At 43.3% G+C, this 23,011-nt stretch overlaps 4 protein-coding genes across 4 annotated transcripts; 1 reads left to right on the top strand and 3 right to left on the bottom strand.

Annotated features, from left to right (window-relative positions):
- Window positions 1-3,870: 3,870 nt before the first annotated feature.
- Window positions 3,871-6,235, bottom strand: snrpd2 (small nuclear ribonucleoprotein D2 polypeptide). Its single transcript, XM_084467096.1, has 3 exons — window positions 6,134-6,235; window positions 5,452-5,631; window positions 3,871-4,297 (listed from the first exon to the last, which is right to left on the bottom strand). Coding segments are annotated over exons 1-3 (357 nt in total). The 5' UTR covers window positions 6,136-6,235; the 3' UTR covers window positions 3,871-4,122.
- Window positions 6,236-12,778: 6,543 nt separating this feature from the next.
- On the bottom strand, window positions 12,779-15,450 carry polr2i (RNA polymerase II subunit I). The gene is made up of 6 exons (XM_084467095.1): window positions 15,304-15,450; window positions 14,650-14,704; window positions 14,200-14,273; window positions 13,594-13,668; window positions 13,337-13,388; window positions 12,779-13,182 (listed from the first exon to the last, which is right to left on the bottom strand). The coding sequence occupies exons 1-6, from the start codon at window positions 15,363-15,365 to the stop codon at window positions 13,120-13,122; spliced, it is 381 nt and encodes a 126-aa protein (XP_084323221.1). The 5' UTR covers window positions 15,366-15,450; the 3' UTR covers window positions 12,779-13,119.
- A 284-nt stretch (window positions 15,451-15,734) lies between these two features.
- On the bottom strand, window positions 15,735-16,604 carry LOC311342372 (adiponectin-like; the record flags this gene model as incomplete). The annotated part of the gene is made up of 2 exons (XM_084467215.1): window positions 15,735-16,132; window positions 16,547-16,604. The coding sequence occupies 2 exons, from the start codon at window positions 16,602-16,604 to the stop codon at window positions 15,735-15,737; spliced, it is 456 nt and encodes a 151-aa protein (XP_084323341.1).
- Window positions 16,605-21,546: 4,942 nt separating this feature from the next.
- lbhl (LBH regulator of WNT signaling pathway, like) lies at window positions 21,547-22,673 on the top strand (the record flags this gene model as incomplete). Its single annotated transcript, XM_084467214.1, has 3 exons — window positions 21,547-21,618; window positions 22,090-22,402; window positions 22,603-22,673. 3 exons carry the CDS (start codon window positions 21,547-21,549, stop codon window positions 22,671-22,673), a joined length of 456 nt encoding a protein of 151 aa, XP_084323340.1.
- Window positions 22,674-23,011: the final 338 nt, after the last annotated feature.

Genomic DNA, 23,011 nt, shown 5'->3' with positions numbered 1-23,011 from the left:
GTCTGGCCCAACCCGAGGATATTCCCTCAACCAAAGCCCTCAGGCGCGCTTAACCTCGCCCTGGCGGTGGCTCCTATATTATCCCAGTTTGATATCCTACTGAGATCATTATTCACTTCATTTTTTATTTGTAGTTAGTACCTAACCCTTTGTAGTTATCAACTGGTGGAAATTTATATACTATTTTATATATTTTTTTTAATTCTGCACTTCTAGTTGTAACCGAGGGAGCTTAATACAAAGTGGACAAAGTAGACTATCATCGCTGTGTCGTGCAAGTCATTCTTGAAAGTGCTATTCTTCTAAATAGGGGGAAGTAAAAAAAAAAAAATAAGGAATCCATTAGGCCTACATATGCACACAGTATGTGTAAACATTCAGACATCCAATCTTTCTCTGTTTCACACACACACACACACACACACACACACACACACACACACACACACACACACACACACACACACACACACACACACACACACACCAGTTAACCAGTCTGAACAGCTGCTATAGGTTTTAAAAGCTGCACCCTGAATTTATTTAGTCGGAAACTACAGTGGCACACTGGAGCCATATTTGAATAGGCTTTTTAATCTGTTAGATCAACTAATCTTCATATTAAACACATGGGGGAAAAAGTTGGCAGTGATTTGCAGATAATTATTATGTACATTAAATCATATCATAATGATTTAAAAAAAATAGTTTTCAAAAGAACTAAAGGAATTCTGCCTAAAAAGTCGAAACTACAAAACAGGGCTGGTTAGCAAAATCTATGGATAATATAGAAATATAATGGATGTCAACATAGTCACATTCATTTCTAAAGAAGCAGGCCTTAAAAATGGAAATGTTCGCCTATCTGTATACAGATACACCTTTATTTGTTGACTCAGGTCAAATACGAATGACAACAAATACTCTGTTGCTATTGCTCTTCTTGCCTTTTGCATATATGCCTTTGCCAGATTATTAGAAAACAGCACTCATAAAATACCAAAAAATCGGTTTGTTCCTCTTAAAAGCTAACTGCCTGATTTCTTCACATATGTTGGTTCATCTGTTAGTAGAGAGAGAGAGAGAGAGAGAGAGAGAGAGAGAGAGAGAGAGAGAGAGAGAGAGAGAGAGAGAGGGAGGGAGAGAGAGAGAGAGAGAGAGAGATTGTAATGCTCATACCAGAGTTTAAAATACAACATTTAAAAAGGAAGGCAATCGTAAAAACGACCCAGAACGATATAAATACATAAAGGAATCTAATATTAAGTACAACTGGGCCCTCTACTGGGGTAGATAAGCTGTTTCACATATCGGGTGGCTTCCACTAACTGCCACTAGATGGCGGTATATAATCGCAGTGATTTATAATGCACACGATATCGCTGTTCTGACGTTGTTTTTGAATCGTTAAGCAAACATAAAAGAAACTATGCAAATAAAGATAAGCAGTAATACATTAAATATTAAGAAATTATACGTTTACCTATTTCTTTTATCAAATAAGCACAATCACATCAGAATCACTGTCGCATAAACCAAACATAATGAAACTAATTAAACTCGACCCTGGAGATGTTTTCACCTCGTTGTGTGCTACTAAATAGTCTGGTTCTCAAACTGTGGTTCGCGTGCGCTATTTAGTGGTAGGCCTACGCAGGGGAATCTCCAAAGAAAAAGAAAGTGATATAGGCTATAATTTATTTTAAAACATAGGCTAATATCAAAACACTAGTACGATTAATTGCATTAACCATGAGATCATTCAAATGGGGTTTAAATAAATAAATTATAAGTTAAAGGAATGAATGTGCCGCCTGCGTGAAATGTGCATTGCTGAATAGGGCAGGCCGACGCTGCTGTATTTTGTTATGGGGTATAACATCGGTCATAATGGTGGTAGGCTACTTGGGGAGATAAATATTTTCTGAGATGGTACGCGGTATAAAAAGTCTTAGAACCACTGGTCTAGGATGTCTTTGTCTCGTCACATCAGTGCATGCATCATTTGTTTGCCAATAGAACCAGACACCCCATCCTATCCTATGTCTGCTTGGTGTAGGCTACTTGATCTTTTCTGTTTAGCCCTCAATGCACTTGTCCTTGAAGCATTGCACTTTGTAGTTCACTATCACACACGAGATGAGTGTGAGGGGTAAGTGGCTTGTGTTCACGGAGCTGATACCTTTTACTCACTTCACCTGACCTCCCAGCTCTGCCCCCGGACCACCACCACCACGGACCTACGGCCGCTCCGGTTACCGGGACCGATCGATGGGTGTGAACCGCGCGTGAAGCTGAGGGTGTCGCGTTCCTCAGAGGGTCTCGTATAGACGAATGGACGATCGCTATCATAATCACACTTCCCCTCTTATCGCACCCTCTGCCCCTTGCCTGCTGAATAAAACATCTCCCTTCCTGCCATGAATCACCCTCCTCCAAATCTGGGGGGAGATGGACCCTCCAAAGTATCTCTTCAGCGGGTGAAGAAACATGAGAAACAGGCTATGCATGGCACATTGGAGGCAGCAATTCAAAAGAAGAAAGAAAGGGGAGGCTCAATAATGATGTTGGTAAATCTACATTTAGCTTTACATATAAGTCCACATATAAATGTGTCTAGGTGGTCTTCTCATACCTACCTTTTTGGTGAATAAAACCTGGTTTTCGAATAGAAACCTGGCAGTGAGGCCTGGCAAGATCCAACATCAATCACTAGGGACATCTGACAGTTCCCGGTTCAGGCAACTTGATATTCCTCCCAAACATGCAAGAGAAATCAGGAGTTGCCGTAAGCGATACAAAGTACTTTTACAGTTCACCAGACAACGTGATTGCCAACAGGCTGATCATGTTGTAGCCTATGGTCTACATTTGTACGCTGTTGATTAATGACTTAAAAGTTTAGCTCTGATTTGTCGGCTTCCTTACTCATGCCAACTGTATTGTTTAATTATGAAAGACGATACAGCTGCCACTCAAACAGGTCAGATATGGCATGTTTGTTTATAGCCGAGGGTATGACGGCTAATGATGAAATAAGAGCTTAGAAGGCCAACTTCCCATGCTGTAGGCTTGTTTGAAGACTTCTTATAGGCTACCGCTTTCACATAAAGCAGTCCAGAACCATAAAATGAGAATTTAGTGAAGAAAGTCGTAATCGGAGTATCGGACTATATAAAATGTAAAAACGAAAAACACCTGTTCAAAATACATCAAATACAAATAACCCAAAATATCAATGTCACCGCTCTCAGAGAAGCTCAGAACAAGGCATTCAGTGTTGGGTTTTTCGGTTTCCGTTTTTTGCGCTCATGGAGAGGGTCGCCACGACACCTAACCACTGAAATGGATAGTTTTAGTTTGAAGAGATTAAATACAATTTGAGTGTTCAGGACAATTAACAGAGTGGTCAGGAGGGCAAGAGTGTGATGAGTGGCAGCATGAGACGGAGAGAGCAGGGTGTGAAGTAACAGTCAGCACATCTGCTCCCATCAATAATGCAGACAGCCTTTAAACGGCAGTTTGTCGCCTATTGAGCACTACTCGCTGAAATCAACCCCGACACCAAAGATATGGTGGGGGTGGGGGGGGAAGAGTAAAAGGATGACTCGGAGGAGGTGAAGGGCTGACAGGAGTGTGGGAGGAAGTGAATTTGTATTTTAAAGTTAACACCATGGAGTAAAGCTAAGTGCCGGCTTTGAATCTTGACTAAGGGGTTTAAGGAATATGAGAATGTCAGCCTGACTTTCTGGAAAGCATCCAAAGGCTTTGCGTTCTTCTCGTTAGTGTCAGACCAGATAATTAAGGGGCCGATTTTTTTTTACACAACTACGGTTGAGAAAATATATTCAAAGTTAAACTGACTTGGTTTTAACATTTTATTATCAAAATGAAAAAAGGGACAGAGGAATAACACCCCACAAAAAAACTAAATCAGGTCATCATGTTAATCAGTGTACAGAGAAAATGTCTCTGCACTCTGTCTTTTTTGTACAATGACAACAGGTTGTTCATACATAACAAAAAAAGCATTCCAACAACAATTGACTGTCAAGATCTAAACAGCTTCTTTGACTGGAGACAACAGAAGAAAAGAAAAAAAAAGACCAAAAAGCTCAATGTTTATTTCCCTGTGATGAGCGGGTTCCTCAGCACAACAATGACAGAGTCTCCCCGGAGGAACATCTTAGAGATGTACCGGTCCTTGTTCACAGGTTTAGATTTCTTCTTCCCTTTGCCACTCTTGGGGACTTCCGTCCACATCTCCTTCACATTCTCCAACACCATGTTACAGTGTCTGAAAGAAGAGACAGTAAAGCATAGAAAACATGTTTATTGCAAAATTCCCAACTTCTAGGACTAAAAACACTGTTCAACCTCTGGAAGAACCAGATACTTGCTCCCATTAACACCACCACCACTTACACCACCGTTACTGAAGCCACTGGTTCATTTGAGTCGGTCACAACCAAGTCACAGACAGCCTCCTCTCAGCCACTGGTCATTTTAGTTAAGCGTTACAGATTCTTAGATATTAAAACAAAGTTATGCGTGTCATGAAGCATACTATTGCCAAAACGTTCAGAAGAGTCTCAAATGTCCTACCACTCAAAACAGACAGAGCTTTAACAATATTTCTTCTGCAGCCTTCTCCGCTGGTTCTACATTTCCATCTGGGTCTAGTGAACATCAGTGGGATTTATTCACCATAATCTGTATACTCACTTCTTAGTTATTCATGTAGCTTCACTTAGTGTATAATGGATTCCGTTGCGTCTGATGGTGGTAAGGAATCATTGGCTTGAGGAGCGCACCTATGAAGCTTTTAACACTGACTACACATGTTGAACTGGCTACTACGACAGTAACAGATGAGTGGGTGATGGGATGGGAAGGAGGTGACCAAGTGTAACGGATGCCAACTAGCCTGGGCTAGCTGGCGTTAGTGCGTTATAAATCCTCACACCCCTAGCCTTAAGAACGCTTCTAGCCGCTGAGTTAGAAGCCGGGGCTTTTGGCTCAGTGGTCAGAGCGTTCCACTCCCGTGCCGGTAGTGTCGTAGTTCGAGAGGTGGCAGGTTCGAGACCCGTGAGCGGTCGAACCGGCCTCTGCTACACAAGGGAAATGCGAGGGGTAGAGATGGTCGTACACAAATATGATTAAAGTTGGGAGATGCCAATCACATTGATGATTTTTTTTGTAAAAAAAACATTGATAAACAATTGTTATAAATAAATGCGTTGTTATTTTTTGTTCATTCTGAGGCAGGGCTAACACCCTCTTCCTTTCAGCTTCAATAAGCTGAGGACAGTTCTGTCACGTCAACACTTAGTCAGCAGGTTAATGTACGAGTCGAGGTCATCTACCGCAAACCAATCTCAAGGGGTGTCCATTTCATCTTCATACAGAGATGGGTTCAACTTATGTTTTTAATGCACACGATTATGATACCTGTCAAAGGCTTTGACTCTTCCGAGAAGCTTCTTGTTGTTGCGGCAGTTGATGAGGACCTGTGTGTTGTTCTTGACCGACTGTGTGAGCACGGACAGGGGGCCCGTGTTGAACTCCTCCTCCTCCCTCTTCTGGAGCTCCTCTGGAGTCATCTCCGACTTGGGCTTGGTTAATAGACTCCTGGGAATTAACACCACATAACAAGGTCCATATACATGTTTGGAACAGGCAGTATCAACAAAACTGAAAGACATCTTAGTATCTTATATTAAAGAAGACAATTTGTTTTTTTATTCTGTTCTTTAATTAATTAATACCCCCCTGTAGTGACACACAAACACACACACACACACACACACACACACACACACACACACACACACACACACACACACACACACACACACACGAAAGTGAATGACTATACATTACGAACGAGCCTATGTGGAGTCTGCTATCCAAGCGTACACACAGTCATCCCGTTAATAATAATAATAACAATAATAATAATAATAATAGTTTCATTCATAATACTCGTCCTAATGCTAGGCTAGCCATCATGCTACATGCTAGCAGTGCATCATGGCTGCTTGACGTGGTAGCTAGGAGCTACAATTCAATAGCATTTCATTAAAGGTGTTTAACTGTTTCAGAAAACACGGGTATGATCTATTGCACTTACATTTTTAGGGCTTAAGATCAATCTGAGGTCCTGTCCACCGGCTTCTTGTGTTCTCAACGAACACCCAACGAACTCGTGCTGCTGTGACTACTTCCGGGTCTGGATATGGGCGCTCAAAGCTCTCCAACCAAACCCGGGTCAGCAACAGTGTTGCCAGATTGGGCCAGATTTCCCGCCCAATCTGGCAACACTGGCTGCAGCAAGCTTTCCCATTGGTGTTCTCCGACCTATCCCATTAGGTCTTGATCGCAAAGCCGAATAGGCAGGTATAGGTATTATATACACTTTAATAATATAGCCTTGCGAGGCGTACAGTGTATCTTCTTGATTGTATATAACACATAATCCCACTACATTTACAGAGGGTCACACACACACACACACACACACACACACACACACACACACACACACACACACACACACACACACACACACACACACACACACACACACACACACACGCATACACACACACATATGTATGAAAAACAATTATGTTGGATTTATTATTTATTATTATTTATAAAAATAAGTATAACGTTTGCATAGCCCAAGGACAATAAATGCCCTAGATGCTTGCTTGGGGATCAAATGGGTCGTTTTTTATTCTTTGAGTCAAAAAGAATGATGGAGAGGTGTGTGAGGAACCAGAGACGTGCAACATTTTGTTCCTCAATGAAGCATTGAGGGATTGGCTTTCTGGTTGGAGACAGACTGACGCCTAGGGCTGCACAACCCACTCACCTTATTTCACATGGTGGCAAGCATACCTGTGGAGCTCACTTACAAGAACATACATTCATCCTGTATGCTCCCGAGAGAAAACAGTGTTCAGGACTCATTTCCAGAGAAAGGCTAACTTTAGAAAGTGGCATTCTCTTAAGATTGTGTAGAGCATAAACCTTTAAAATGCTTTCATGTTTAACAGAAAACCCATTATTTTTATCAAAGCCATTGTATTCAGAAGCCTGTTAAAGTGCCGCTCATATTGTGATTAATTCACATGAACTGATGTATATGATATATTATTGTTTTGTCAGAAAGCACACACCTTACAGGATTGTTTTTTATTTGAAAAAAAAGAAGCAAAAAAGATGCACATAGAGGAAAATACACACCTCAATTTTCTAATATACACATGGGCCTATAGCATACATAACAACAGAACAAAACATATCATTTAGTACAATATAATAGGCCTATATAGCCATGATAAATGTTTACAGTAAATTGAAGAAATAAGTATGTTTTCATCAGTTTTCCAGACTGTATGTGGGAGATAGTCGCCCCGTTTCTACTCAAGGATCCCTGTGTTGCATGTCCAGATGTCGCTTTATGCCCTACTCTTCTACTACACGTTCTGCTCGACTGGGGAGGATCCAGAGCTGTTAGGATATTAGTCCATGTCAAATAAAGAAAGTTATTTATTATGCCAACAACAGTATCCCATTACACTAACCCAGGACACAAAACTTGATCCAGACCTGTTGATTCACAACTTGGTTCGCCTGAACTCCAAGTGGTACAGCCACAATTACTCATGCAGGGGAAGAAAATGCTATATCTTTGTATCTATCTAGACCTGGAGTTTGCCAACACACGCTGCTGCTGGTTACCCGATGCCTGCCGTCTTGTTTAACCACGGGCGACTGTGAATGTGAGTGAGCAGGAAGACGTTGACGGCTGACAGACTGAAACCTTTTGATGAAAGACTCTTTTGTTTAAAAGAGGCGCCTTTCCACGACAAAACAAAAATCTAATCTGTGTTACACAGACAAACACAGACTCATAATCTGTTCTCCCACCACACGTCTGATTTTATTGACACATACGACACCATCAGACATGCAGACAAAAGCTGTGCATCATTGTTATAATGCTGCATATAGTCTGCATTGATGTTGTTGCACTGATGACTGGAATGTGAACTGTGGATGATCCCTGACTCACATTAGACCTCTACATGTTCCTGCAAATGGTTAAGCACAGACAAAAGATGACTTCCTTGTTCCCATAACTCCTATTTTGTGTGTCTTCAAAATACGTTCAGAGACTTGTTTCCTCTTGGATGTTGACATTTGGAGCACATAGGTTAGACAACAGAATAGGCATTCAATCATTTGATTAATATATTTACAGGTTCATTATTGGGGCTATTATTTGTTTTACTTTAAAACAAATAATAGCAAATATTTTTTTCTTAATTTGGTGTTACAATTTTATTTTCAACAATGCACTGGCCTAAGAAGGTTGAGAAATCGCCTAATCCATCAATTATATTACGTCCGAGTCCAAATAATCAACAGGCAATAACAATAAAATACTTTACATCTAGCCTCTAAATATTTGCTCAAAATGTATTTAAAAAAAAGTTAAAACGAATAACAAACTGTAAGTCTGTCTGAGTTAATCGATTGGTTTATAAGAGGGTGATCTTTGACTTTTAATGTTATTGTGTTATTCATAATTACATATAGCTATAAAACAGTTGCATGCATCAATGCAAGGCAAATACATCAATGATTTATATACATATTGTCTAAGAGAGGGCATAGGCCTACAGACATATAAAATATCAACATAAGCAAATCTAAATTAAACAGCAGGAAGCTTTGGTTTAAAAACAAACATGGTAAAAACAGTAAATAGCCCCCTGATACATTTTACTGACTTAAGCCTGCCGAAATGAAATAGACTATAGCATACTGATTAATACATCTAATATAAGCAAAATAATGTCATATTAGGATTAATAACATTTAAAAACGTCCGAGTGTATTTTGGTCAAAAAAAGGCATTCAAAATTGAAATTAGCATTTATAACAGACAGGGACAGGCCTACTTACTGGTTAGTCTAAGAGCGCGGAGGATTTGCACTGTTTAGAAAGTGTCCTCCATACTTTCTCGATTTGAGCAACATAAACCCTGGCCCTCAAACGCAGCGTGTTCCTCCGACCGGGGGTCGGACGGAGCGGACGTGTTCCTCCGACCCGGGGGTCGGACGGAGCGGACGTGTTCCTCCGACCCGGGGGTCGGACGGAGCGGACGTGTTCCTACACCCCGGGGGTCGGATGGAGTGGAGGATAGTAACTCGGGAACTCATAGGCGCTCACACACTCAGACTGACCGTTCTTACACAGCGCGCTGCCCTGGAAAGTCCTAGAGAAGACCCGCTCCTCTTGGCACGGGTTAAACACTGCGCTATAGGGCATTTGTTGCGAGTAGAAGTAACTGGTTTGTCCGGAAAGCACATTAAACGGCCCGGGGTCGGACAGAGACAACGGGATCATGGACGCGGAGAACGCGGCGGTTGCGCTGATCTGATGGCGGCTCGACTGTGCGCAACTCACTCCAAAGTAAGATCTCTCCTGGGTCCTCTCCTGGTTCCTCTCCTGACTCCTCTGCAGATGCGCGGATTCCTCCTCCATACACGTTGCGTTCACATGGCGGCGCGTACGCTGCGACAGGACCGACGTGGCGTAACCGGAGTGGTGGTGGGTCCTGGGCCCCAGAAAGGCCCCAGTGCAGAACGGGGGGCGCGCGGGCTGCTGGAGGGCCAGGAACGACTGCAGGGGCCAGTAGAAGGAGCCCGCCGCGGCGAAGGCGAGGCTGGTCGCCGTGGTGGACGTCAGGCCGTGGCCGGCCCTCTTGAGGGCCAGCTTGGCGCCCCTAGTGGGGCCCGACGACGCGCGGCGCCGGAGCTTTCCAGATGTGCCCCCGATGAACACGTCGTCGCTGGAGGGGTCCAGCATCCAGTAGTTGCCCTTGCCGGGGTCGTCGTAGTGGCGCGGCACTTTCACAAAGCATTTATTTAAGCTCAGGTTGTGCCGGATGGAGTTCTGCCAGCCCTGTCGATTCTCCCGGTAGTACGGGAAGTGGCCCATGATGAACTCGTAGATGCCGTTCAGAGTGAGCCGCTGCTCCGGGCTCTGGCGGATGGCCATCATGATGAGCGCGTTGTAGCTGAACGGGGGCTTCTGCGGTTTAACCTTTTCTTCTTCCTCTGATTTCTTCGATTCGGACTTATTTCCCCCCAGTTTGTCTATTGGAAGAACTGTCACTTTTTCCTCTTTGCCTTCTTCCTCGGCGTTGTTGAAGATCATCCAACCACGGCCGTGTTCCGTGCGGTCCTGAGGGTCAAGTGGCGGCGTGCCCGGGTCTCCAGAGCTGGGTCTGCCTCCGTGCGTAATGGGGACTCCAGAGCAGGGTCTGCCTCCGTGCGTAATGGCAACCCCTTGCAGCGCGTCGACCTCTCCACACATCACACCCTCTCGTCGCAGTAGGCTGCTGATGCTGAACGGGGATTTATGGTAAAAATGTGCAGGGGTTTTCAAATCCTCCACGTTCAACATGACCCGCGTCCTTAAAGTTTCAGTCTGCATTCTGACTGCGATATAGCCCTTGATGACAGGAGAACGCGACGCGCGACGCGGATACGACGCGCGGGCGAGCCGAAAACACCGCGCGCAACACGTGCGCACCGTGTCACCACCACTGGAGAGCAGTGGCGCGTCGTTCCTCTGGAGCCCGGCCCGCTGCACGGCGCACTGTGTCCCCGCCACTGGAGAGCAGAGGCGCGTCGTTCCTCTGGAGCCCGGCCCGCTGAACCTCTCTGACTGATGGCTGAACTCTGCTTTAATTACAACACTTCCTCCCACTCCTGAAACTCAACACTTCACCTGCGTGGTGCTTCGCCCCCGGGACCCAAGCATCTCTCTGCTCTCTGAATGATCATGGTGTCATCATAACTCGTCGCAACCCCAACAGTTAAATTGTTTAAAAAAGAATAACACGTTGTAACCCTCTATTAATGCTTTATAGTTGGGTCGGGGAAACAAACATCTTTGTCAATAGGCCTTGCACGGTGGAGCATGCTAGATTTGCCCGGGAGGTTGACAGGCAAAGTGGGGTTATTAGACCAAGGTCAACGTATAGTACGCCAAGCATTTGACTTTAACCCATCAACTTTGACTCAATCTAAAAAAGGGTTGTCCATAATCCTTGGCCTACATCTACATGTGAACACTTGTGCGTTCTGGGAACACTGGCGGTTCACTACTTATTATTAGACTTTTTTTTTTTGTATTTTTGAGTAGGCTATCATTTGCAGTTTATTTCAGAGTCAAGTCAATAAGGGCATTGTTCTTTGCTTACGGGTGTACCCCCTGCGGTGTTAAGTGATGCTCTATTCTAACCTGTAAAAACAGATGGATGAACAAGATACACCTCGTTTAGGACAGAGATAGCTCTAAAGAACCACGGACGTTGAATAGTACTTTGGTCCCTCGAATAGGAGACTGAACCCAGCCTGACCCCCTGAAACGGTCTAGATAGAACCACCACTGACTGGGGACACAGGCCTATAGACCACAGTGGCTTGATTTTTTGATTGATAACATTATTTTACTTGTTTTGTACTTTTTCCTTCTATACCTCACAGACAGCTCAACATATGGCATTCCTCTTTGAATTAGCCTCTGTTGACTAGACCATTTCACGTAAAATGATAGGCCTTAAGTGGATGTAGGCCTATTTTATATTTCAGTCAATCATGCTAAGTTTATATTGTATATTGAAGTAGCCCCTACTAAAACTTGCCCCTACTAAAACTTACCTCTGCTTATCGCCTATATAAGGGTGCCTGTAAAAACAGTGTAAGCCTATAGGTTTGGGATTAATCGATGAACAACTGACAGTAACATAAAAAGTTAAAATCAATCCAAATAACCTATTCAAATCCATCAATTATATCTATAATCCAGATAAATATCAGGACACACACACACACTTCCCTCATGATTCGCTTCATGTTTGTTTGATTGCTCAGAGGGTCATTTAACTTCAATGGCGTTTGAAGCCCTAAGAATAAAACATGATGCAGGGCTGAACAAATACATTTGTCATGGCAATTCGACCTTATCCTTTTTGCGTATTCATAGGATTAATAGTAAAAATAAATATCTGAATATCACGATTATTAAGTAATGATGACTATAGAATAACAAATAAATAACAGATATATAACATTGTTGATTTTTTATTGTCAGATATGTGAGAGTGCTCAATCGTTTCAACAATGTTTTACATTTTGAGGAAACGCCAACTGAGGCAGTTATTTCCTTGCACATCCCTCCGAGACTAACCAAATCTCCTAGCCTGCTTAGTATTTGTCATTGTTTGCGTCATGGGATTGGTTTTGTCTATTTGGCTGTGGCATGTCGTTTGCTCGGCTGTAATTTACATTTGATCACTAATTTACATTAACACAGTAGGTATATGAGAGAAATTTACACTGCTCTTACACAGCAGAGCAATGAAAAATATTTCTCGTGAATATATATATATGGATATAAATAAATTTATTATAAAAAATATATACACATAAATACATATACAGTATATATATATATATATATATATATATATATATATATATATATATGTGGTTTCATCAGTGTGTGTGTGTGTGTGTATATATATATATATATATATATATATATATATATACACACACACACACACACTGATGAAACCACAACCAAAATTTACTTTGGTACCAACTACAAAGGTGTGACTGTTGACTTAATGTATGAGACTCAAACGGATAGTTTGATTATAGAAAAAATTGAGTTTCTTGAAAAATGTGGTATCTTTTTATTATCACAACGTATTATTACAAAATAAGAAAAAAAAGTTAAAAACTTTAAATTATTGCGTTTACAATGTGACGCCTGAAACAACTTAAGACACACAGATGGATGCCGGCTCTTGTTGCCCACCATCGGTTGTATTGAGACCTAGCAACAGACTAACTACCACGATAAAACAGGCATCCAATGTAGGTCAGAAATCAGACTCTAGAAGCTCAGACTCTTAGCTTCTAGAGACTGCACTTGCAACAACGCTTTTAACAACAAAGCTTCTATGCTGCAGAAGCCAGGGGGCCTGGGTGTGGACGGCAGACATCATAACCAACACGTCCTCTACTCTGTCCACCGGTGTCCGCAGTGAGGAGCAGTGCACACGTAGTACAGCCTCATCGCATCCTGTGGGAGAACATGAAGTGGAGGCATCAAAAAGTGTGATTAGGAGTTTTACTAGTCCGCAACACCCATGGTTATCGGTCACCTCATGCAGACCCTCATGCGTATGGATGTTTAGCCATTGAAACTTATTGACATGGACAGAGGAAGATATTACCTCAGCTTTCATACTGTGGGACTGGAAGAACACTGCCTCCTTGTGGCCACATCTGAGAAGATAAATGAATATAATAAATGTTACCAGAACATAGAAATGAATGGAACCAAATAGAACAAACGGATAGAGGCTAAACCAAATCGTAAAATTTGTTAACATTCAAAAATGTAAAGTAGAGCTGAGGTTAAGCAAACCAAAAGAACAAGTGGTGCGCCTCTGGGAAGAGGTCTGGATCTGTACTGGACATGGACACTTACTTGGGACAGGGATGATCCTCTGTTCTGGGTAACGTGGGATCCTGGGATACATCAGCTATGATCTGAGTCAGCTCACTAGAATATAAATAGGGAGATACCAGTTGAATCAGTTTACGATATTTGGCCATAGAATAAAATAACATAAATGATGCGCCAATACGCATTTCCACTTCTTTCACTGTGGTTATAGATACAGTGTTGTTTGATTATTATTTATTTACACTTTTCTGACCCATCTCTAAAAACCACTCCATAAGTAAAGTGTATTTTTTTTCCGAAGAGCAGATGATGCAACTAGCAACCCGTCACAGGACCGCAGCCGCTCGACCTGCTGAGTTACATACTAGAGAGGCAGCACGAGACTAGACCCACATCATTCACATTCTGAAATGCTTTGAAATGAATATGTATGGGGGAGTATATAGAAGAACTAGAAGCAATACTTAAATTAACCGAAACAAAAACGGCTTTGCCTGCAATCTCTTATTACTACAAGTAGGACACATTCAAATGGCAAAGCATTAACATTAACAACATTAGCCATTCCATGGACAATAAACCAATGAAACTATGTAGCATATACAAGTATTCACCATGTGTACTTACTCTACTTCATGAGTGATCTTGTTGACGTATATGCAGCTGTTGTCAGCCTCTTGTTGGTAGTCACAGTTTCTACACTGAGAGTTCAGGAAAGAGCATCAGTACAACTCGTGGGGAAAGCTCTAGTAACCAGCACTAGTGTTGTGATGAAGACTCGTAGTAAGGATATCACTGAACAATTACAATGTGGGCACAGCTCTCGGGTCAAACATCATCAAAATATGTTTAGATTGTGTCTCTCCATACGGAGACACACATTTAAACCACATCCAAAAATACCCAAATAGGGTACATAAGTAGCGGTGTTGTTGTGGTTGTTGCTGGTAGGATACAACTTGAGGAAAGAGGTTAAAGCATCATAATTCTAATCGGCTATGTTATGATACATCCTATCCTTAGGCCACAGTTTCATGCGTATTTCCGGGGAACATGATATCTCCTCACGTTACTTACTGCATAGAGGAGGATGCGGTTCTCCTTGTCTTCTTTCGGATACAACATGTTGTTACTGGGGAACAGAACAAGCGCAGAGAACACAGATTATATAAAGTTACGTGACTTGATCAGAACACACGTGTGTAAACGTCTGAACTGCTGGTCTCAGTCACTCTCACACATCTCATCTCATCGTCAAATCTGGTCTCAGTCACTCTCACACATCTCATCTTCAAATCGCTTATCCGGGGTCGGGTCGCGGGGGCAGAGGCTCTAGCAGGAGGGCCCAGACTTCCCTTTCCCGGGCCACATTGACCAGCTCTGACGGGGGGATCCCGAGGCGTTCCCAGGCCAGTGTTGAGATATAATCTCTCCACCTAGTCCTGGGTCCTCCCCGCTGGTCGTGCCTGGTAAGGATGCCCACTGGACGGCTCCCTAGGGAGGCGGCCGCCCCCAGGTGAACATCCTCACCAGATGAACCACCTCGACGGACTCCTCTCTAAGCAGAGGAGCAGCGGCTCTACTCCGAGCTCCTCGCGGATGGCTGAGCTTCTCATCACCCTATCACTACTAACCCTATCACCCCTATCACCCTCTCACACATTAACAGTCAATGACAATAACGTGATGTCGGCGCCGCATTATCTCCATCATTCAGTCCGGGGATCTTACCATTCCTGACAGAAACGGATCCCGACGAACCCGGGTTCATATGTTCCGCTGTCCAGGTCCATTGGAGGGGTTTATTGATGAGATCGATCAAACGATCCAATGATTATACTAGTTTGAGTTTCGTGAAGTTGGCGATGCGCTCCCATCAGTTTGGGCAACATACAACAGAACAACTGCGCATGTGTTATGTATAAAAAGGTGTGTCAGTTTGGAGACAGCGCCCCCCAGTGGACTGGCGTTTTGTTGTCACAGGTGACACTTGACACAAAGATAATCCAGTAGAGGGCAATCATTTTATTACTTTTGAAACGATTTACATGATCGTGTTAATTCGATGTACAACGACTCAATGACATCACTTATTACAACGAGAAACAATCCTTGCTCGGCCAACAAAATAGTTGCCATGTAAACCGATTGCAATAAAAACATTATCCAAAACGAAATCCAACAAAGATGCTGTCGTTATCAGGACTGGCAAAGAAGTCATTTCGACCAGGGCCCCAGGTAGAAACCCAGACCTGTTCATTTTTAGCTAATTTCACAACAGTGCTGACACTTGCTACTTGGCTGCATTTATCAGGCAGACTGGTGTGATACATTGACACTACAGTCTCAGAATTCTTACATATGGCACATTGGGCCCGTCCATACACAGACATGTGCACCATGAAGTGATAAAGGCCATCCAGAGGGCAGGTAAAGATGCCAGTTTCAGAGTTGTAGGCATCACCTTCGTTGATGCAGACGTTGGCAAACTTCAGCACTCCAGAGTGACAGGGGTAGCTGTCTCCCTGTGCCAGTTTGGCCGTGAAGGCAACCACGTGCTCTAGAATGGGCAGAAGATGTACACATGATGATAGATAACAATTGTTATCTAGACACAAACAGGAAAGGCCGGAGGCCAAGGACCAGCCTAGGGGTAATAAAGAGTATAAAAACACAGAAGTTACTCAAGAACTGACACAAATCTTACCGTATAGGTAGGCCTAAAGGTATATTTAAAGGATGTAAAATTGTAGTAATTTAAATGCAAATAAAGTGCAGACTTGAATCCAAGGACCTTGATAATGTATCAACTACAATATTGGTATGTCACGAACAATTAAGTTAAAGCAGCTGGTGGCATAGCTTGATGTTTGTAAAAAGTAGAAATAAAAATACAAAATAACCAAATAAAATTGGCTTCAAATTATGACTTTAAGTTGCAATTACATGATCAACAACTGAGCGGTGCTATTACCAGCATCAGCACTGCCTTCTCCTGTGCCCTCACTGTTGTCTCCGCGGCGTGAATCCATCTTGAAAGACTTCTGACAGCAAACGGAGGAAGGACACGCAAGTCTGAATGTCCGATTCTATGTTTTGCACACTGTAGATAATAAGAGCGAACCTGTGCCTTCAAAATGCTACTGACAGTTGTCTAGAGGTAGCAAAGTGCACATTACCTTGTGTCTGCTTGTAGAAGAATGCTGATAGCCCAGTCCCTAAGAGCCCCCTGGGGACAGGGGCGAGGGCTATTTCTTGGCGTAACACAGCTCTGAAAATGTTTGCTATCTCAACTTGTGTGCATCTGCTTCAGCACAAATATATTTAACCCAATTAACATCTGCCTGTAATATCAATGTCCTGATGAACATAATCGCATTGCTCTACTACACACTAGTTGTATTTTTCTATTGGCAATGAATCATTATGCAGTTGGTACGTATATACAGGTTGTGTATGAGACATTTAAAACAATTATATGGTTTATTCTTCAGCTTATGACAGCAATCTCTAGCGACCCCATGGGCACATCAGGCGACCCAAAGTGTGTTCCTGACCCCAAGGTTGGGAACCAATGTATTAACTACGTATACCATTTTGGTGGTTCGATGTAGTGATTACATTGTCTCCTTCTTTTTTAAAAGGACTGTAGTCTGAGAACCCATCGAAAGCTACCCAAACCAGTTGGACGGCTGCTGTCAGAAAGCTGTAAAAATTCCTTTCTACTCTATAATTAAACAATTCCTTCAATTTATAATCATAAAAAGTATGAAACATGAAACAGGCAATGCCACCTTTTTTGTCTCACACTATTCATTTGAATTTAATGCATCCCAATGCAATTGATATTGTCTCAGCTGTCTGTTCTGTATGAGAGTGGAAAGCAGGAGGCTCCTCTCTAATAGAGTGAGCCCTGTGCAACAGGGTTGCAGAGAGTCTATCAGGAAGTTGGTTTCCATAGGAAATGGCCTGAACGTCATCTTGGTTTCATCAGAGTAGATTGTCTTGTACTTGTGAAAGGGGAACTTGGTTGCATGCCTGTTAAAGGCAATGTGAAATGGCATTAAGTTACTACATCCTTAATATAACCTATATTTACAACAGAAAATACACACACACATAATTTGTACAATCTGATGATCTGCAGAAGGCACAGGTTTCCCTATAAAAAAACTGAATAATACTTAAATGGCTTATACAAAAGACCCCAGCGTTACTGTATTGTGACGTCAGCATGGACTCCTTAGTTTTATTTTTGCTACATTTAGAAAAGGCCTACCCCACGCATTTATCAGCAAATGAACCTTCCTTCACACCTCACGCAGTATGTTTCAGATATAGTTCAGACGATAACATCAGTCCTCACTGATAACCTGGTGACCACAGTGAGGTCAGGAAGAAGCAGCCGCAGAGCTGATGAAGGTCTTAGGGTTCAAAGGACAAAAAATGAGAACCATGCATAATCTTGACGTATGTTTGAGAGACAGTGTGACACAAAGATCAATCAGGTAAGGAGAAGGAAATTCCTTTATTCCCCATCTACATGATCAATAGGATACTTCTAACACACAACAATTCAATCCAGAAGACTATAACTATTATTATTATTAGTCCAAATGAAACCCAAAAACGCTCTCATCATCAGGATTGGTTAAGAAGTAATTTCCATTAGGGTCTTTAGATTCCCACACATGGTCATTTTTAGCTTCAAAGACAAAAAGTTCCTCCGGTCGACTTGTGTGGTAGAGTGACACTACAGTCTCACCACCCTTACAGATGACACATGAAATAAAAAGCCCCAGTTCCTCCTCACTGTGACATTTGCATGTCACAGTGAGGAGGAACTATTTTGAAGTAATGAGGTAATATTCATAAAAACTGATGTGCTGGCTTTCTACTGAGATAATGAAAATGGCGGCAAAATTGGATGTTAGTATACAAGACTTGAAAAATTATGTTAGTGACTTGTAACTTCCTTCCTGTCATATGTGTATTTGCTCCGTATGCATAGAATGAGCTTCAAGAACCTCTGTATATAGATTCCCTTGTATATTATGACAAATTCAAAGCTATATAAATGACTTAAATATGAATATGTTTCTACAAATGATGTCTTTGTAGTTCAACCTGCTACTTGTTCGACATATCATATGGTATCATAATTCTGCACCATATACATAATAATTTAGCCCAACATGGGGAGACTCTTCCTGTTGAGCAAGTGATAACCTGTTTATATTTATATCCCTATCCCACCACTGAGCCCTTGATCCAAGAGCTAATTCCCTGAATCGTCCAAATCCAAATCCACGGACGCAGTGGGAGTAAACATATTTAGATGCAGCGAGAGACGGTTTCAATTTTGAGGCAAACAGACAGCAAAGGGGGCGTCGAAAGCTCTGGTTGGAGAGAGGCCGGAGAGACGTCTCCTGCCCGCGGTGTGCGAGCGAGGTCGAGGTGGGTGGGCCCAGGGGCGCCCGGGTGCCACTTGTGTGTTTCCTGGTCGCCTCCCTGGAGCGGTGGACGGGCGCAGCTGACGTCACCCGCCCAGCCTCTGTAATTGAAAGAGACGCTAATCCCACTCCTCCCCCAAAGCCTGGTTAGGGGTGGGAGGGTACGATGTGGGGAGAGACGGACAGAGAGAGAAAGAGTGAGGAGTGGGTGCCGGAGTGGATGGAAGTCGGGTCATCGCAGACAACGCGAGGCTGGCGCAGGCTGTCAAATGGGGGTGCCGTTGTTCTTGTTCTCTGTGCGACCGGACACAGCGGTGGAGATTTATCGATAAGAGGGCCAACCTGTTAACCAACCCCCTGTCCACAGCTTGCGGCTCCTGTGTCCCGTCCCTGGATAAGGGCCCCTCCACCCGAGCCTCGCCCTGGAGGCCAGCGGCCTGCCTGGGGGATCTGAGGAGGGGGGAAGCTGTGGGACCTGCAGCCCTCCTCCTGCTACTCTTCTTGATTTAGCCCTACTTGTTGCGGAGGTACCCAACTTCACCAATGTTGAGCTGTGTTCAGCTGAAGAGTGTTTCTACATGCCCTCGATAGAAGGGTAAGACATGGTTGCATTATCTCTCTCTCTCTCTCTCTCTCTCTCTCTCTCTCTCTCTCTCTCTCTCTCTCTCTCTCTCTCTCTCTCTCTCTCTCTCTCTCTCTCTCTCTCTCTCTCTCTCTCTCTCTCTCTCTCTCTCTCTCACCCAATAGCACAAGGAAAGTGTGTTAATGGGTGCATTTGCCGGCTATTTTCTTTCCTTTCTACCCAGGCACACTATTGCTACTATAACTATTCTCCTCAGTACTTCAACCGGTCTCAACTAGAGGAAGAAGCTATAGGGGTAGTACACTCTTGATTTATGCAGATGTCCACAGTAAAGAAACATAGTGACATGTGTGAGTGTGAATTGACCTGCGTGAGTAAGTGGAAGGCTTAAGGTCACTGCAGCTCTGATACTGCTTGTCTCATAAGATACAAAACACCATTACCCGGCTACCATGCGTAGCACATCATTTTTTTTGTCAAACTCCATGGGCGTACTGACAGCTCTTTTAGTATGCCCACAAAATTGATTGCATAATATTGAGAAATCTAAACCACAATTTCCTGTCGCTTACTTCATCTCAGGCCCACAGCTTTGACTCATCCAAAGAAATGCTGAATGCCGTTTTGCAGCAGTATTTGTTGTGGAGACATAAAAAAAAAAATAATAATAATAATAAAACAATATTTTTGCGACGGCTGTGTCTTGCAAAATTTTTATTGCACTCTTCTCGGGTAGTGTAGCCGGACAACATACATTGTTTTAACCTAGAAATGTCATAGCTAGGGTGAGATTTGTAGGTGTGAGAGTAGAAAAAGACTTTAAGGGAGGGGTTACAACAGGGCTTAGCGGCTCATCCTTATGAGAGCTGAAGGTTTCCATCCCAGGTGGCGTACAGAAAGCTTAACTTGACAACGCAGTTCTGTACAGAATTGTTAGGGCCGGGCACATTTAATACAAGCATCGCCACCAAGGGGATTCTGTTTAGGACAAGGACAGGGTGTACAGATTTATTCCACTTTGGCTGAATCTGACAAGTTAAGGAAAATAAGTGTATTCAACATTACCTTCATAATACTAAATTGTTTATACTACAATGTCAAAGAGTGTTATCTTCAAGGCGAAACTGTCCACTATTTAAAATAACTTATGCCAGGGTCGGATTGACCTTTAGAAATAATGGAGTGGAAAAGAGGAGTAAAAGAGGCTTCAGACAGATCTTCGCTCACCGTTAATCCCGAGTCAACGTTAGTGGAGACCACAGCCGCAACAGATTAAGGTTAAGCCTGGCCCGCTGACACATACAGCCGATCCTTTATGCAAAAATTAACATTTAAATATCAGACTTCTCTATTAAATTGATTTGATCTTGAGGCTGAGACTGAGGGGCAGCTAGGGTCAACACCATGCAACGGTTCATAATGTCTTGCTATGAGGGATTGGCAATGGTGGAGTAGGTGATGGATTGGCCTGCAGACACTGTGGGGCAGTCTTATATTTCCTCAGCTAATGGGATGTATTGAATGGAAAGGAGGAAGACAACATAATCTTGATGGAAGCAAATCTAAGATTATCCAATCTTGACCAGTGTGTGTGGAAATATACTTAAACATGCACACACACACAGAGGATGTAGATGTCATACAGCACGCGTGAGCTGATGGTTATCAAATACAAATGAATGATGTGAATTCATGGTAATGATTCTGGACAGCCAGACACAGAGGCAGAGGTAATACAAAAGCCTTTCAAAACCGTTTTTTAGGCATACTATTTAATTTGAACACCTAAAGTGCGTTTCAAATGAAAGAAATATATACAAAAGAAAAGACCCACCAATGCAGCTACATTTACCGTCTTTCCTTCTTTCTCATTGTCAGCATTGTTGTGTGCTGCCACTCCCATTAATGCATTAAAGTCATGTCCCTTTCAACAGAGAAATGGAAGAGAGCATCAGTCAGGATCCAAGCATCGAGGAGATGCAGAGGATGGACAATAGTCTGCGATTCCAGGTACGAGTAAGACCATACTATAACTGGGTACACCTGTAATTCATGCAGAAACATTTTTGGCGTTCTTCCGACTGGATTGTTAAACTGATTGGCTGAAGGAGGTCTCCAGGCGTACAGCAATAATCATCTTAACACCTATAGTTAGGTCATGGCAAAAGGTGTAGCCAAACAAAGAAAGAAACCTCAAAACTCTCAACAGGCATCACAAATGTATCGGGGTAGAGGAAGAGAGGAGACCCAGAAACACATAAACACAACAGACTCACGCAGAACAGACCACACGGGCAAGAGGCACTGGGGAGCTTAAATAACGTGGAACACACAGGGGAATATGATCAGCAATCCACGGAGGTGGATTTCATTTCACACACAGGGGGGGAAACAAGCAGGGGGAAGGGGGCCACTCATCTTTAAATCTCATCCTACACTCTCCTACTCACCTCCATCTCATCGGCAACCATTTGGCGCCAGATTTTCCCGGAGGCAGTTGCCATGGCGCCGGGGCCCGAGAGCTCCCTGCACTGCGGGGACTGGGACCACCAGAAGGAGCGGCTGCCCTCCATCGTGGTGGAGCCCACCGAGCTGAGCGAGGTGGAGAGCGGGGAGCTGCGCTGGCCGCCCGAGGGCACCGACCTGGAGGACGACGAGGAGGACCTGTTCCTGGAGCAGTGCATTCCCCCGGCAAACATCGCCGACTGGGGGGACGAAGAGGACGAGGAAGAGGAGGACGAAGGGGACGAGAGGTCGGTTATCCTGAACCATCAGCAAAGCCCGTCCCTCATTGGTAGGTTGTCCGTATGACACACACACACACACACACACACACACACACACACACACACACACACACACACACACACACACACACACACACACACACACACACACCAAAGTGTCTGCAATGTTGAAAAGATGAAGTGGCTACAAAATGTGGTTGGCACACACACAGACATGTATCATGTGACACATTCATTCATTTTTCAGACCTTCAGTCAGACGCCTTCAGGGATGACACTCCAACTCTTCCCCCGAGCAACGCACCGGCCCTCAACTGACCCCTGATGGCGGGGGAGGAAACCCCCAACATCAAGTATCTTGCAGTATGAATATCCCCAGTGAAAGAGGAAAGGAGAGGGCTGAGAAATCTGTGTCTTCCATCCCCCAAAATAGACGAGTCATTAAATAAAGTATTGCAAAAATCATCCCAACAACATTTAAGTATGTGATAGGCTATGTCTAGTCTAAGTAGTATGTATGAGAAGATGTGTCTCTTTCCTTAATTTAACCAGGTAAATAATTGAGATTAAAACCCTTTTTCAAGAGCAACCTGGCCAAGAAAGCAGCATAAAAGAAAACATCTGGTTACAGAGAACACAAATAAAAACAACAAACA

The sequence above is a fragment of the Micromesistius poutassou genome (genome assembly GCF_964030765.1).
Source record: "Micromesistius poutassou genome assembly, chromosome: 4".
Lineage (NCBI taxonomy): Eukaryota > Metazoa > Chordata > Actinopteri > Gadiformes > Gadidae > Micromesistius > Micromesistius poutassou.
Note: the sequence above shows the minus strand (reverse complement) of the source record. Positions and strands in the feature narration are given on the sequence as shown.

Bases quoted from the DNA above. Each gene is read 5' to 3' on its own strand.
- snrpd2 (XM_084467096.1), bottom strand. The intron at 4,298-5,451 runs GTATCATAATCG...CTCTTCTTTCAG, and splicing joins AGAGTCAAAGCCTTTGACAG to ACACTGTAACATGGTGTTGG.
- polr2i (XM_084467095.1), bottom strand. From the start codon at position 15,365: ATGGACCTGGACAGCGGAACATATGAACCCGGGTTCGTCGGGATCCGT. The intron at 14,705-15,303 runs GTAAGATCCCCG...TCTGTTCCCCAG, and splicing joins ATCCGTTTCTGTCAGGAATG to TAACAACATGTTGTATCCGA. The intron at 13,389-13,593 runs GTAAGTGTCCAT...TTATCTTCTCAG, and splicing joins GAGGATCATCCCTGTCCCAA to ATGTGGCCACAAGGAGGCAG.